Below are 12099 nucleotides of genomic sequence, written 5' to 3' on the forward strand. Positions count from 1 at the left end.
CTGTGAATACGATCCATCTGCCCCGCCCAGGGCCTCGGCAGTCTGCAGGACTGGGAATGAGCCATCAGAGAACCCAAGCTACCTTTGCACTCACTTTTGAGGGATTCAGTGGGACAGGGGCATGACGGATTCTGGCCCAGAGCCAAAGCTGGTCTTTTCCGTGGCACATGAGACAGCCACACGTCAACCGAGGAAGGCAGACCAGGTGCTCCATCCGTACTTCAGCTACGTTGTAATGACCTGAAACTTGGTTTATGTTTGGGGCACACAGTGTCGATAGATGCAGGATTTTTTTTTTTTTTCCAAAGGAAGATTTAATTCAGAGAGAAATACTATCAGTTGGGAGAAACAGGATTTAGGTTCACATGAAGGCTACAACTTCTCCATCCTAACTCCCTCCTTCAAAATTCTCACTGGTCCCTGCCGTTTGGAATCAGCTGATACACTTTTTTCCTGATTTGAACTGGATCCAGGCAGAATTCTGAAGTCTCGAAGATGTCTGTCATGGAACCACATCCTAACAATATGCTGAGGTAGACTGTGCTGGAAAAAAAAATCATGACCCACATTCACCTGTTTACTTTTCTTTGAAAAAAATTTACATGCACTCCATTTTTTATGAAAGTGATTTTTAGAGTGATTTTATATATTAAAATAAATACTTTTTCCCACTAATATAAGAAAACCTTTCTGAATTAGAAAAATGTGAAAACTGCTGCTAGTGTAGTATATTACCACTACGAATTTACTACGAAAAGAACAAAATACCTAGATCTATGTGTCTTTAATTGACATACAGACCCTCTTCTATTTACAAAATAATATTGGCGAAAATAATTTCTGTACTCTTGCTTCTTGTACCCAATCACTGAGGCTCCCCAGCAATACTTTACAGGTTGTATTTTCTCAAATCACATAAATAAGATCGTAATCGGCGATTGAATTCACGTCTACCTGTGTTCTCAACCCAGAATCGAGAGGGCTCGGAGGTCGTCACTGTATGTCTGCCCCACAACTCTTAGGAGAGGAAGTGGAGAAGGAAACAAGCAAACACCTATAGGGAAACACTCAGGAGTGACCGGTGGGCACGGTTTTGATGAACCCAGGTGGAGAGTTCACCATGTCCTTCACTTGAGCAGCTGTGGTTTTTCTCACACAGAGAAAAAAACTGTGGGTTCAACCCGTTCAGTGGTGGGAAAGTCTTTGATGGTTTCTCCTCCAGACGTTAGTCTCTTAGAGGTTGCAACATTATAAGCACCTGAGGGACATGCTCAGGTACTGCTCCTGACCCAGCTGAGGTTCTTGGGCACAGGGCAGCTCTGGGAGATTGGTACTGAGGACACTCACATGTCCCAAGGATGGAGGGGACCGACATTCTCAGGACATCCCCTGTGATATTGCTTCATGTTCTCAGAGTCCATCCTTGGTGTTGGTCTTTGGGATCTGATTTGTTGTGTCTGCCCAGTAACTGAGGAAGGTGCACAAATGCTGGGGTAGGGGGGAGGTACGCACAGAGAACCAAAGGGTGAACACAGGTGTTCTTGAAGGCGGGCCCATCTCTAGGTGACTACCAGTTCATCCAAGCCGGACATTTCCAGCAGAACTTGACGTCCAAACCAGACCAACCATAAATCCCAGTTGTCCACACACTCCATGTGGCCTCAAAATGTCCAAAAGGGTTAGCAGCTAATGTGGCCTAATTTCCAGAAAACACACATTTAAGACCCAAGTAAGAGGCTACCTGTGCCCCACCCCCTCTCCCTAGACAGGCAGACCCACCCAGAACTCCTCCAGAAAACAGTCAATAACTTATGAGGCTAATGCCAGAGATTTCTTAAAAATTAAATATGTTACAAGTATATCCTCAAAACTCTGTCATCTCAGTTTTTTTTTTTTTTTTCCTTTCTTTTCTTTTTTTTTTTTTTTTCCTTTTGCTTCTTTGTCTTTTTGTCCTGGCTTTGTTTGGTCTTCCAAACAGCCAAGATGATCACTCCAAACTAAATGCTCCTCCCTGGACTCCTGGAAAACATTTTATTCACCAAAGGGAAGGGAGAAAAGACACCTGAGGCAAGAGTCCTGACAGGAGAACGATCGGTCTCGGGCACAGCCTCCCAGGGAGTAAGAACTGCCCACCGCAGTCAGTCAGAGCCCATTCCAGAGCCTCAACCCAGCATGAATGTCACGCACGCGCACACACGCAGCTGCCTCTACCCTGCACACGCACGCACACCAAAGCACACGCGGGCACACCTGCCAGGGCTGTGCACCCTCATCAGAAGTGGGACAGCAGCAGCTATTGGTCAACTTGAGGAACCGATGGTGTGAACAAGAAAAAAAATAATCAAATCCTTCTGCCTGGATGCCAAAGCCCGCCCAGTAAAGCTCGGGATTCTGCTGGGACAGGGTTTTGTTTGTTTGTTTCTTTCAAACTTTTGTTCCACAAACAAGTTTTCTCTTTTAAAGTGTAGCTCAGACACTAGCAGAAGACAAAATAAAAATAAAAACTTCGTAAAAACGGGTGTTTTCTTTCAATCTACTAGAAAAAAAAAAAAAAAAAAAAAAGATCCTGGTTTGAAACTGTGGACGCCCAAAGGGCAGCAGCCGTGGAACCCCGTCCCCTCCAGGTTCACAGTTAAGTCTCCTGAGGACCCGTCGAGTTGGCAAGCACACAGCGTGTTCTGGGCCAAAAGATGAACAGAAACGTACAGGAACGATCTCTGAGCGCTGTCTGACGTTGGGGTAGAGTCATGAGAATCCTGAGTTTTCTAGAGGCGTTCAGACCAGAGGAAAGTGAAAACGGAGACCCGTCCCCCCGCAGGCACTGTTAGGAAGGGCTGGAGCGCGGCAAGGTCAGAATCCGCCCGTTCTTCTTGCCCCCGTTCATGTGGGTGTAGGGGATGTGCTCCTCATAGTTCCGCTTGATGCCCAGCGAGGACCCTCCCTCCCGGCCCCCGGCCTCCTCCCTCTGACAGTGGGAGGACCGATCCAAGGGCACGTTCTCCATGTCCTCAAACTCCATCTCCAGCTCCTCACTCTCGGGAGCCTTGTTCTCCTCGCTGTGGAAGAAGGAAACCTCTGGAAAGCTGGGGTGCAGGTCGTCCTTGAGCAGGTTGACGATCTCCAGGAAGGTGGGCCGCATCTTGGGGTTGAACTGCCAGCACATGCGCATCAGTTCGGTGCTGTGGGGCAGAGGGACACGTCATGGATGAGTCTGGGAGTCCAGCCCTGCACCGACACTCAGAGATGACATGTGCTGGTGTTGGGGGGCCTCATGGGACGGCACTTGTCAAGGCAGGAATGGCAACTCGAGGGTGCCAGAAGGGGGCCAAAGGGGCCGTCTCACTCCAGAACCAGGTGCAGTGAGGGGGTCCCTCCATCCATCCGACCTTCCGCCCCTCTGCACCTGGCACACTTGATAACCCTCCATTCCCACCTGGGCGTCCCGTAAGGGTTCCCCTGTGCCCACCAGCAGTGCTGGACTTGAAGACCCCTCAGAGTGGGGATGCTCAAACCCAGCAGGTGCACCTGCCAAAGGTCCAGCCCTCCATCTTCAGAGGGTGGCAGGAGGGGCCTCAGTCACAGATCCAGCTCCTGCCAGTGGGCTTCACAGTATGTGCAGGAGGAGACGCTGCATCCGAAGAGGCTGCCTTGGGACCTCCAGGCTACCACTTCACTCAACCAACAGCACTCGGGACAGGGGTTGGGGGCCTGTGTTTTGCATTTTACCTCTTTCTTCTCCCACTGTAACTTCTAGTGCAGGAACTGGCAAATGCCAACCCTAGCACAAAATCTGGCCCTCTGAATGTGTTTATGAATAAAGTTTAATTGGCACATGGTCATACCCACTCATTTGCATAATGTCTACAGCCACCTTGGGGCTATACCCATCAGAGTGGAGTAGCTTGGATTGAGAGCCAGAACGCCCACCACGCTGGAAACATTTACTAAGTGTCCCTTTGTGGGAAAGGTCTGGAACTCCTGCCCTAGGGCTTACTTCATCTCCCTGATCCTAGAAGGAACGCCAGCTGCACATCTTCAAGAGGCAAAGTTTAGAAATATTTTTCTCAGAGTTTCCAAATAACTCTGCTTCATACATTTTGTCATATGAAGCCTTCTAAATTGATTCCTCATTGTGGGGGGAGGAAGCATTAAAACGATCTCCCTCCATAAATTTTCAGAAGCATAAAAAATAAATACTGGCAAAGGATTTTTGGTGTACTAAGTACTCATTGTGGAATGTGTTTTAAAAACACCCGAAAGTATAGAGAAAATACACCTCCCTCACAGCGCTCCCTCAGCTAGCACACCTGGTCTGTTCCACCTGGACACATTTGGAAATGTAATAGAAAACACTTTTTCCTCTTTGAACATCAGCTTATCCAATTAGTTAAACATATTTTCACAGGCATCAGTTGAAATTTCATTTGCTACATTATATTAATTATTTGGCAAGTCTCATATTATTGGATGTTTAAATTTTAGGGTTTTCTTCTTTGCAACTCTAACATTGCTCTGTAGCTAGTACAAAAGGAGGTAAGAATGCTTATCTAACAACAGCATTGCTAGCACTGAGTATTAAGTCTCTTTCTTCTTTTCTTCCTTTTTTTCTAATTTTAGAAGGCAGTATTTTTCTTTATTTACTCTTTATTTATTGGACCATTAGTGAGGCTAGACAATTTTTCAAATGTGTAATGGCATATGTGTGTTTTGACTATTTGACCCTATAACAAAAATTTAAAACAAAAGTATGTGGGGGGATATCTAATACATTTACCCGATCAATTTTAAGTGTGTAAAGTAAAACACAAGCATAGGGAGAGAATGCCCCCCAAGTCCCCAGGTTTCCTTCTCCAAGACTGCCACTCCCGTGGTTCCCTGCACAGTCTCCCAAAGATGTGATATGCAATAAAAATAGGTGTGTGAAGCCGTGGTGTGGAAATACACGCATGGATGCGGACACCTGATAAACACACCAAGTGCACACACAGAGAGGAGAGATCACAGGATGTGCACACCAAGTGTGCACACAAGCACAAGCACACAAGATCTGCATGCGGACACGAGTGTGCTCAGGAAGATCCGAAATGCAGAAACAGGTCTACACCGTACCACCCTGAACGCACCCGATCTCGTCTGAAATGCAAACGACATGAAGACGTGGGATGCAGACCCAGCGCACGGGCATGCGTGATGATCCAATACGGAAACGCGTGCAGGCACGTGCAAACGCAAGCGTGCACCGGAGACACAGTGCAAGCAAACACACTGGCACACAAGTGTGTGCACAGCGTAGGACAGGCACACTCGAGCACACGCGTGGAGGCGAGGCCTCTGCACTTACACTGTATCGGGACAGTTGTCGGGCTGCTCCAGGTACCCGCCGTCCATGACGAACTTCAGCACCTGCTCGTTAGACAGGCCTTGGTAAGGCTGCTCTGCCAGGCTGGTGATCTCCCAGAGGACCACACCGAAGGACCTGCCAACAGGTCGAGAGTAGCTGATGAAGAAGCAGCACGTGCACACGCACACACGCACACACACACACACACACACACATTTACTAGACCGTGGTTGTCAGTTACTAGCACCTTGTTAAAGGGACAATCGTCCTGCGATTCATTAGTCTTGACTGGGACGTCCCGGGAGCCGAGCAAGGTCTGCAGACAGGACTTCACGTCCTCAGAAGAGACGTGAGGAAGGCCGGCTCTCCTCGCCCCCCGGCCCGTCACCCACGCCTAGTCAGGCCGGGGCCCTCTGGTCACCACTCCACCACAACTCACCACATGTCGGAAGAAGCAGTGAAGACCCCGTCCTTCAGGGACTCGGGCGCCATCCACCGCACGGGCAGCAGGCCCTTGCCGCCTTTCCGGTAGTAATCCGTTTCGTAGATGTCTCTGGTCATTCCAAAATCTGACGAGAAATAGTTCACACGCTCAACCTGCAGCCCATGGCCCCAGAGCCTGCCGTTCCCACTGCCCTAGTCACGTTCCGTGAGAATGGATTCTGAGGGATCCGTGAGGATGTGGAGGGAGAACGTCGTCCGCCATTAGGACAGGACATAGGACATGACAGAACAGGACAGGAGGCACCAAGGGACTCTGCCCCACTTCTCTCCTAATCCAGCCATTCCTCTCTACCCTGGAACCGCCCAGGCCCACCAGCACCTTCCACCTGTAGACCAACCCTCCGACCTGACAGGAAAGGCTACGTAAAGAGGATCATGCCCCCTCCCGCTCCATCACTAATGTGAGAGGATGTCTTTTGGGTTTTGTTTGTTTGTTTTGGGGTTTTGTTTGCTTGTCTGATTTGGTCTGGTTTTGGTTTCAGTGTTTTTGTTTGTTTGTTTGACATCCTGGGATGAACCCAGGGGCACTCTACCACAGAGCTACACCCTCCAGCCCTTTCTATGTTTAGGTTGAGACAGAATGCCCAGTTTGGCCTTGAACCTGCTACCCTCCTGCCTCAGCCTGCCGAGCCTCTGGAATTACAGGCATCACCACCACACATGGCGAGAATCTCTTTGGGGATCATAAACAGGATCGCGTTCCCACCTATTTCCCCTGGTCTCGTTGCACACCTACAAGATGCCATCCTGTGACTTGCAATGACACCCAGGTCTGGTTCTGGCCTCTCAGCTCACAAACATCTCCTGCTCCTCTGGTCCCCTCTATATCCTTCTCATTCAGACCATAGAGCCATTTTTCCAGCCTCAGGACCTTTGTGTGTGCTGTCCCCTCCCCTGGATGCTCTTGCTCAAACTGCCAGATGTGGCTGGAACGTTACCTTCTTACAGACAGATGTTTCCAGGACTGGACTCTACCCGTGGCCTCTCTGCACATGGGACTCTACTCCCTTTCCTGTTCTTTGCCCTCCTTTCCTCGTCTCGTTGGCGAAAGTGTGAACTTCTTTACTACTTTTCTAGTGAAGCCCTGCACACTAGAACCCTGTAGGATGGACATGGTCTATATCTGCACCGTCCAATGGGGTGGCCACAGGTGGCTGTCAAACACCTGACTGTGGCCAATGCAACCAGTGGATTGGATTTTCACTTTTACTTGATTGAAATGTAAATGGGGACGCAGCCCAGCCTGTGCTAGATAATACAGATAAAGACTACAGCTCACGGTGATTTATTCCAGGGGGCGTCTCCAGTGCCTACTGCAGTGGCTAGCTCCTACCAAGCACGCACGTATTTTTGGAAGAAGCGAAGCAGTGAGTTCATCAAAAAAATATAACTAGATACCAGATGGAAGACTGGGCCCCCACCCCAAGCCCTGACACTGTAGAAAAGATCTGACAACTTATTGTGGATAACTTGCTCCTGAAATCTAATCTAGGCAGGTCACACATTTCAAAGCAGAAAGAAAGTCCCAAAGACAAACCTCCAATTTTGACAGTGAAATCGTGAGCAACCATGCAGTTTCGAGCTGCCAGGTCCCGGTGCACGAACTTCTTGGCATTCAAGTATGCCATCCCGTCTGCTATTTCTGCTGCCATCTGAATCACCTCTTGCAGGGTAGGGGGAGGGCGACCGGGATTGTTCTAGAGTTGAAACACGGGTTCGTGTTCAGCCACCCTGGTACCCACGGCCAGGAGCCAGTGCCCTGCCGGGGACTTAGAGGCAGCTCACCTCAGCCTCTGGCCTCAGAGAGCGGAGGTAGCTCTTCAGGTCTCCGTGGGCCATCAACTCCATCACCACCAGCGTGGGCTGGCCCTTGGACACCACTCCCAGGAGGCGGACCTGCAGAGTAAGCACGGGGGTTCTTGGGTGAGGGTCCGTGGGGTGATTTCACTCACCCTGGTCTCTCTGCCTGGTGCCCACTCAGCACTCTGTGCCCCAATGGGCAGGGTCAGCCCTAGTGTGGGAGCAAGCAGACACTCCAGGGCAAAGCCACCCCCTTAGTGCTCTAAGCACAGGGGCGTGCTCCTGCCTCCAGTCCTGTGAGGTCGCTGCCCCTCTGCCCGTTCCCTCCACGTCTACACAGCTCAGTCCTGCACATCCATGAGGTCTTTGCTCACAAGCCCAACCCTCTTTCCTCTCTTTGTTCATTTTTCCATAGCATTTTCTTCTAACATACGATCAGCATGTTGAGTTTGGAATTTTTTCTCCACCACCTGTTTACTGAAAGCTGTGCAGGGGCAGGAATCTGTTGTATCATAGGGGCAAGAAAGGGGCTTAAGTGCCCCATAAATACACATGGTACGGTTAGAAGGACACAGACCACAAGAAATGGAGGGACCACTGAGGGAGCAGGGAGGCAGGGAAGGTTCATGTTGGCTTTCAAAGAGAAGCAAGAATGAGGGGGCAGGGAGTGGACCCCCATGTGGATAGGAGTTACAAAGAAGCCAGGAGAGGGAAGAGATGGAAGATGCCGGGTAGCGATGGAAAAAGTCATAAAAGATCACAGAAAGATAGAATTCCTGGAAAGTGAAGGAAGATTCTAGAAAGGGATAGAAGATTCCAGAAATTGATGGAAGGTTCTGCAAAACAATGGTACAGAGATAGAGTCTGGTTCCAGATGAGGTGGCAGAGGATGGAATAGAGGAACCCCCTCTTCCGTCTTTGGGAGATGGGCAGGGGTCCACATCCAGTGTCCTTGGCAGTCTGTGTGGTAGGAAGCAGCAGCACCAGGGAAGGGTCATGACAGGAGACCTCGACCCACCCACCCAGACTTACCACGTGATGGCAGGTGAAGCCCTTCATGACCGAGGCCTCATTGAGGAACTCGATCCGCTCCCGGAGACTGGCTGCCTCATTGACGGTCTTCACGGCCACCCGGGTCTCCGCCTCGCCTTTGACGATGTCCCTGGCATTACCCTCGTACACCATGCCGAAGGAGCCCTGCCCCAGCTCTCGCAGGAGGGTGATCTTCTCTCGAGGCACCTCCCACTCGTCCGGCACGTACACGGAAGAGGGGAACACTACTCCTCACTTATCTACACGGCAACCCTGGCCGATCTCTGGGGCCCCGCCACCTCCCACCCAGGGTCCTCCCCTGAGTCCCCTGCAAATGCTCAGGCACCCTGTGACCCAGGACCTCTGCCAGGCACTGAGCGTGAGACCAAGAACAGGGCAGGTATATCTGTCCCCACGGAGATGGCAGAGGCTGGGGGAGAAGGCACAACTGGACCAGGGTCCTGGACCTGAGCCTGCAGCCCGCCCTTCCTGTCTGATTGCAGACCCCTGCTACAGAATGGCGCTACTTCCCACTGGAGCTGTTTCCACAAAATGCCAAGTGGATGGGAACAGGTTGTAATAGGCTGAAAATGATGCCTGGCAGGGCGTCTGTCTCATAGAAGACTGGAGCCTATGTCCTCACCCCTTGGACCTGGACATGGCCTTGTGATTTTCTTTGGTCAGTGGGAATCAGTAAGCATGGCCCAAGCAGAGATCTGGGCCGAGCCGACACCCTTGGAACTTGCCCTCCCTTGCAGCTGGGAACACAAAGCACACCATGTAGGCTGCCACCAAGAGCAGACGTGTCCCTAGCATTCACCCAGCAACCACTCGCCTGGCCCTGGCCCTGGCTCTTGTCCTCTTGCTCTCCCATTCTGGCTCCCAATTCCCACCCCCCAAGTTGGAGGAGGAGTTCGGAAGTGGTTTCTGGCCCTGAGCCTCAGTATCCACTCCAGCTGCACACCCCCCACACTGCAGCACCAGGTCCTCAACCTCCCCGCCCAGCCCGAGGTCCCAGAACAGCTCCACCCTCCCACCCAAGCAGGAATCAGACAGCAGACACCTGACACATACGAACAGGGCTCCTGCAGTAAGGCAGGTGGGCAGGCTCAAGGGAACAGGGAGTCTTCCCTTGCCCTGTCCGGGGTGTCAGGCGATCCTCGGCGCCTCCTTGGTGGGATGGCCACCCACAGGAGGGAGATGGTACTCACCGTCACTGGCACTGAGGTACTCAGGGTTGGAAGAAGCGTAGAGAGGTCCCATAGGCCCATCTGGCTGCCTGGAGGGAAAAAGCAAGACGCTCCAGCTTGAGAGTCTCACGGCACTCTAGGTCTTGGAACCAGCCACAGTGGGAACATTTACACCATGGAAACAGGCAAACACTACAAGTCAGGAATGGGTTTACTTTTCTGTTGGTTTTCCTAAGTTAAGAAAGCGGTGGATTCAGTATCACGAGTAAGGCAGACTCAACCTGACGGTGGGTCATTTCTGCACCCATGACCCAAAAAAGTTGAAAGACGATGTTCTTTCGGTATTGAAAAACTATGCTTCTGCAAAGACCTTGCTTGCGCCACTGATGAACATACATTTCTTACTTCATTTTGGTCTTACCCTTTAATGCAAAAAAAAATTAACATTCCTGTTGGAGCCATACTTGTTCATCAACTGCAACCACAGGCTGACCATGGATTCAAAGGTCTGGGGGAGAAGTCATCAAGAGCATTCCCTGGGAATCAACTGGACGGAGGGAATTTTTGATAAAGAGTAGTGTATATTTTGCTATGATTATTACCTGCAACTTGCATGTATTCATCCCATGGCAATTGGATTTCTAATAAATGTAGCTATACCTCCATCTGCATCGAGGCATATTTCTTCCCCAGAGAGCCAGCTGTTGACCATTTGCCAGCACACCACCACACTCACCTTTTCCTCAGGAATAGGTAAATGCTTCCAATCACAACACTGAAGAGAAAGACAAAGATGAGGGGACCGATGATGATTTTTGCAATATTTGATGGAACGTCTACTGAAATAAAATAAGAAAACATGTGGTTCAACATCAGAATGTGTTCACATCAAATTTCACATCAAAAATCACCTTTTGGAGCCACACTTGACCTTGAGCTGCTCTCTGCTGGTCACTCAGACCCTTTGTTTCCTGATAGTCCTGAATCATCACTGGGCTTGGTGGGCTGAGCAGTGGTCTCAGAGGTCTGTGATCCTGAAACGCACCGCTGCCCCCAGCCCACTATCGCCTGGCTTCTCTCTCCCCCACCTCAGGCGGCGTCACGAGCACAGAATCCAGGTGGTCACTCAGGGACTCCCACTAAGATCCAAGGGGGTCAGGTGAAGCCCCACGTTTGCAAGTAGTTGGATCCCGAGCAGACGCTGGTGTGTGAAGTGAGGGTGGGCTTGCTGGAGACCATCGTGTGCTTTTAAGCTCGTGGGCTGTTTGCTCACTCTGAGTTGGACGTGATTTGCAGAGCACCCAGCTGGTATCAGAACGTCCACCCTAGTCCTGACCCTGACCAGAGCCAGCCCAGCCAGAAGCACTTGCCACTTCTGCCCCACATGGTGCCCAGTGTGGGAAAATCCATCCAGCCAGAAGTTCCCCTCCCCCCAAGCCTCTTGGTTCCCATCACACGTGGGCTCAACCCGCCTTTCCTTGGCCTCTGTTCGTTCATTCTTTGAGGTCTTGGCCAAGATGTCACCACCTCCAGGAAGCACGACCTGACAGCACAGCCAGCCGTCCCCTCCCCACGGTCCTCGGGGGGCCTGGTTTCCCCAAAGGTGGCACAACGAGGGCACCCACATGCTCAGCCCTTCACTGCTGCACCCAGGGTGGGGGAGGCACGTTCTGCCCTCCTCCCTGGGGACGTGGTCCATCTATTAACAAAGATGGAGACACTAGCAATGGAACGAATGTGTCCATCAAGCTGCCCGCGCCATGGACGGTGGCACTGAAAAGTCCCTCCACCTCCTGACATGGTGGGTCCTGCTATTTTCCCTGTGCACACCCGTGCCTCAGAATCCAAGGGGATTGGTGCCAGGGCCCCTGTGGATACCAAATTCCAGGGATGCTCTAATGCCAAGTGAAGTAAGCCAATCCCAAAAAACCACAGGTGGAATGTTTTCTCTGATATGCGGAAGCTGACTCACCATAGGCAGGGGGTGGAGGGGAGGGAGGAGAGGAGGTTCGCTGGATTGGACGGGGGCGTGGGGGGTGAAGGGGAAATGGGAAAGACAGTTGAATGAATGGGACACGACTTCCCTGTGTTCATATATGAATATAGGACCAGTGAAACTCCACGTCATGGACAACCACAGAATGGAAGTCATACTCCGTGTATGCATGATATGTGATGTATAACTGAAAAGAACAAATAAAGATGATTTTGTACTTCAAAAAAAAATGGCAC

At 50.9% G+C, this 12099-nt stretch overlaps 1 protein-coding gene across 3 annotated transcripts in view; it reads right to left on the reverse strand.

The window, feature by feature from the left end:
• Window positions 1-1854: 1854 nt before the first annotated feature.
• The window catches only part of INSR (insulin receptor), a 123620-nt gene continuing 113375 nt past the window's right edge, over window positions 1855-12099 (reverse strand). For 2 of the 3 annotated variants that reach the window (XM_079116204.1, XM_079116206.1), the window contains 8 exons: window positions 10604-10706; window positions 9889-9956; window positions 8678-8922; window positions 7631-7741; window positions 7383-7542; window positions 5781-5910; window positions 5342-5476; window positions 1855-3179 (listed from right to left, as the gene is read on the reverse strand). In XM_079116204.1, the coding sequence (XP_078972330.1) occupies window positions 2825-3179; window positions 5342-5476; window positions 5781-5910; window positions 7383-7542; window positions 7631-7741; window positions 8678-8922; window positions 9889-9956; window positions 10604-10706 (1307 nt within the window). In that variant the 3' untranslated portion in view covers window positions 1855-2824. The remainder of the gene's footprint in view (window positions 3180-5341; window positions 5477-5780; window positions 5911-7382; window positions 7543-7630; window positions 7742-8677; window positions 8923-9888; window positions 9957-10603; window positions 10707-12099) is intronic. The other variant, XM_079116205.1, reaches the window with a different exon arrangement.

The sequence above is a fragment of the Sciurus vulgaris genome (assembly GCF_902686455.1).
Source record: "Sciurus vulgaris genome assembly, chromosome: 16".
Taxonomy (NCBI): Eukaryota; Metazoa; Chordata; class Mammalia; order Rodentia; family Sciuridae; genus Sciurus; species Sciurus vulgaris.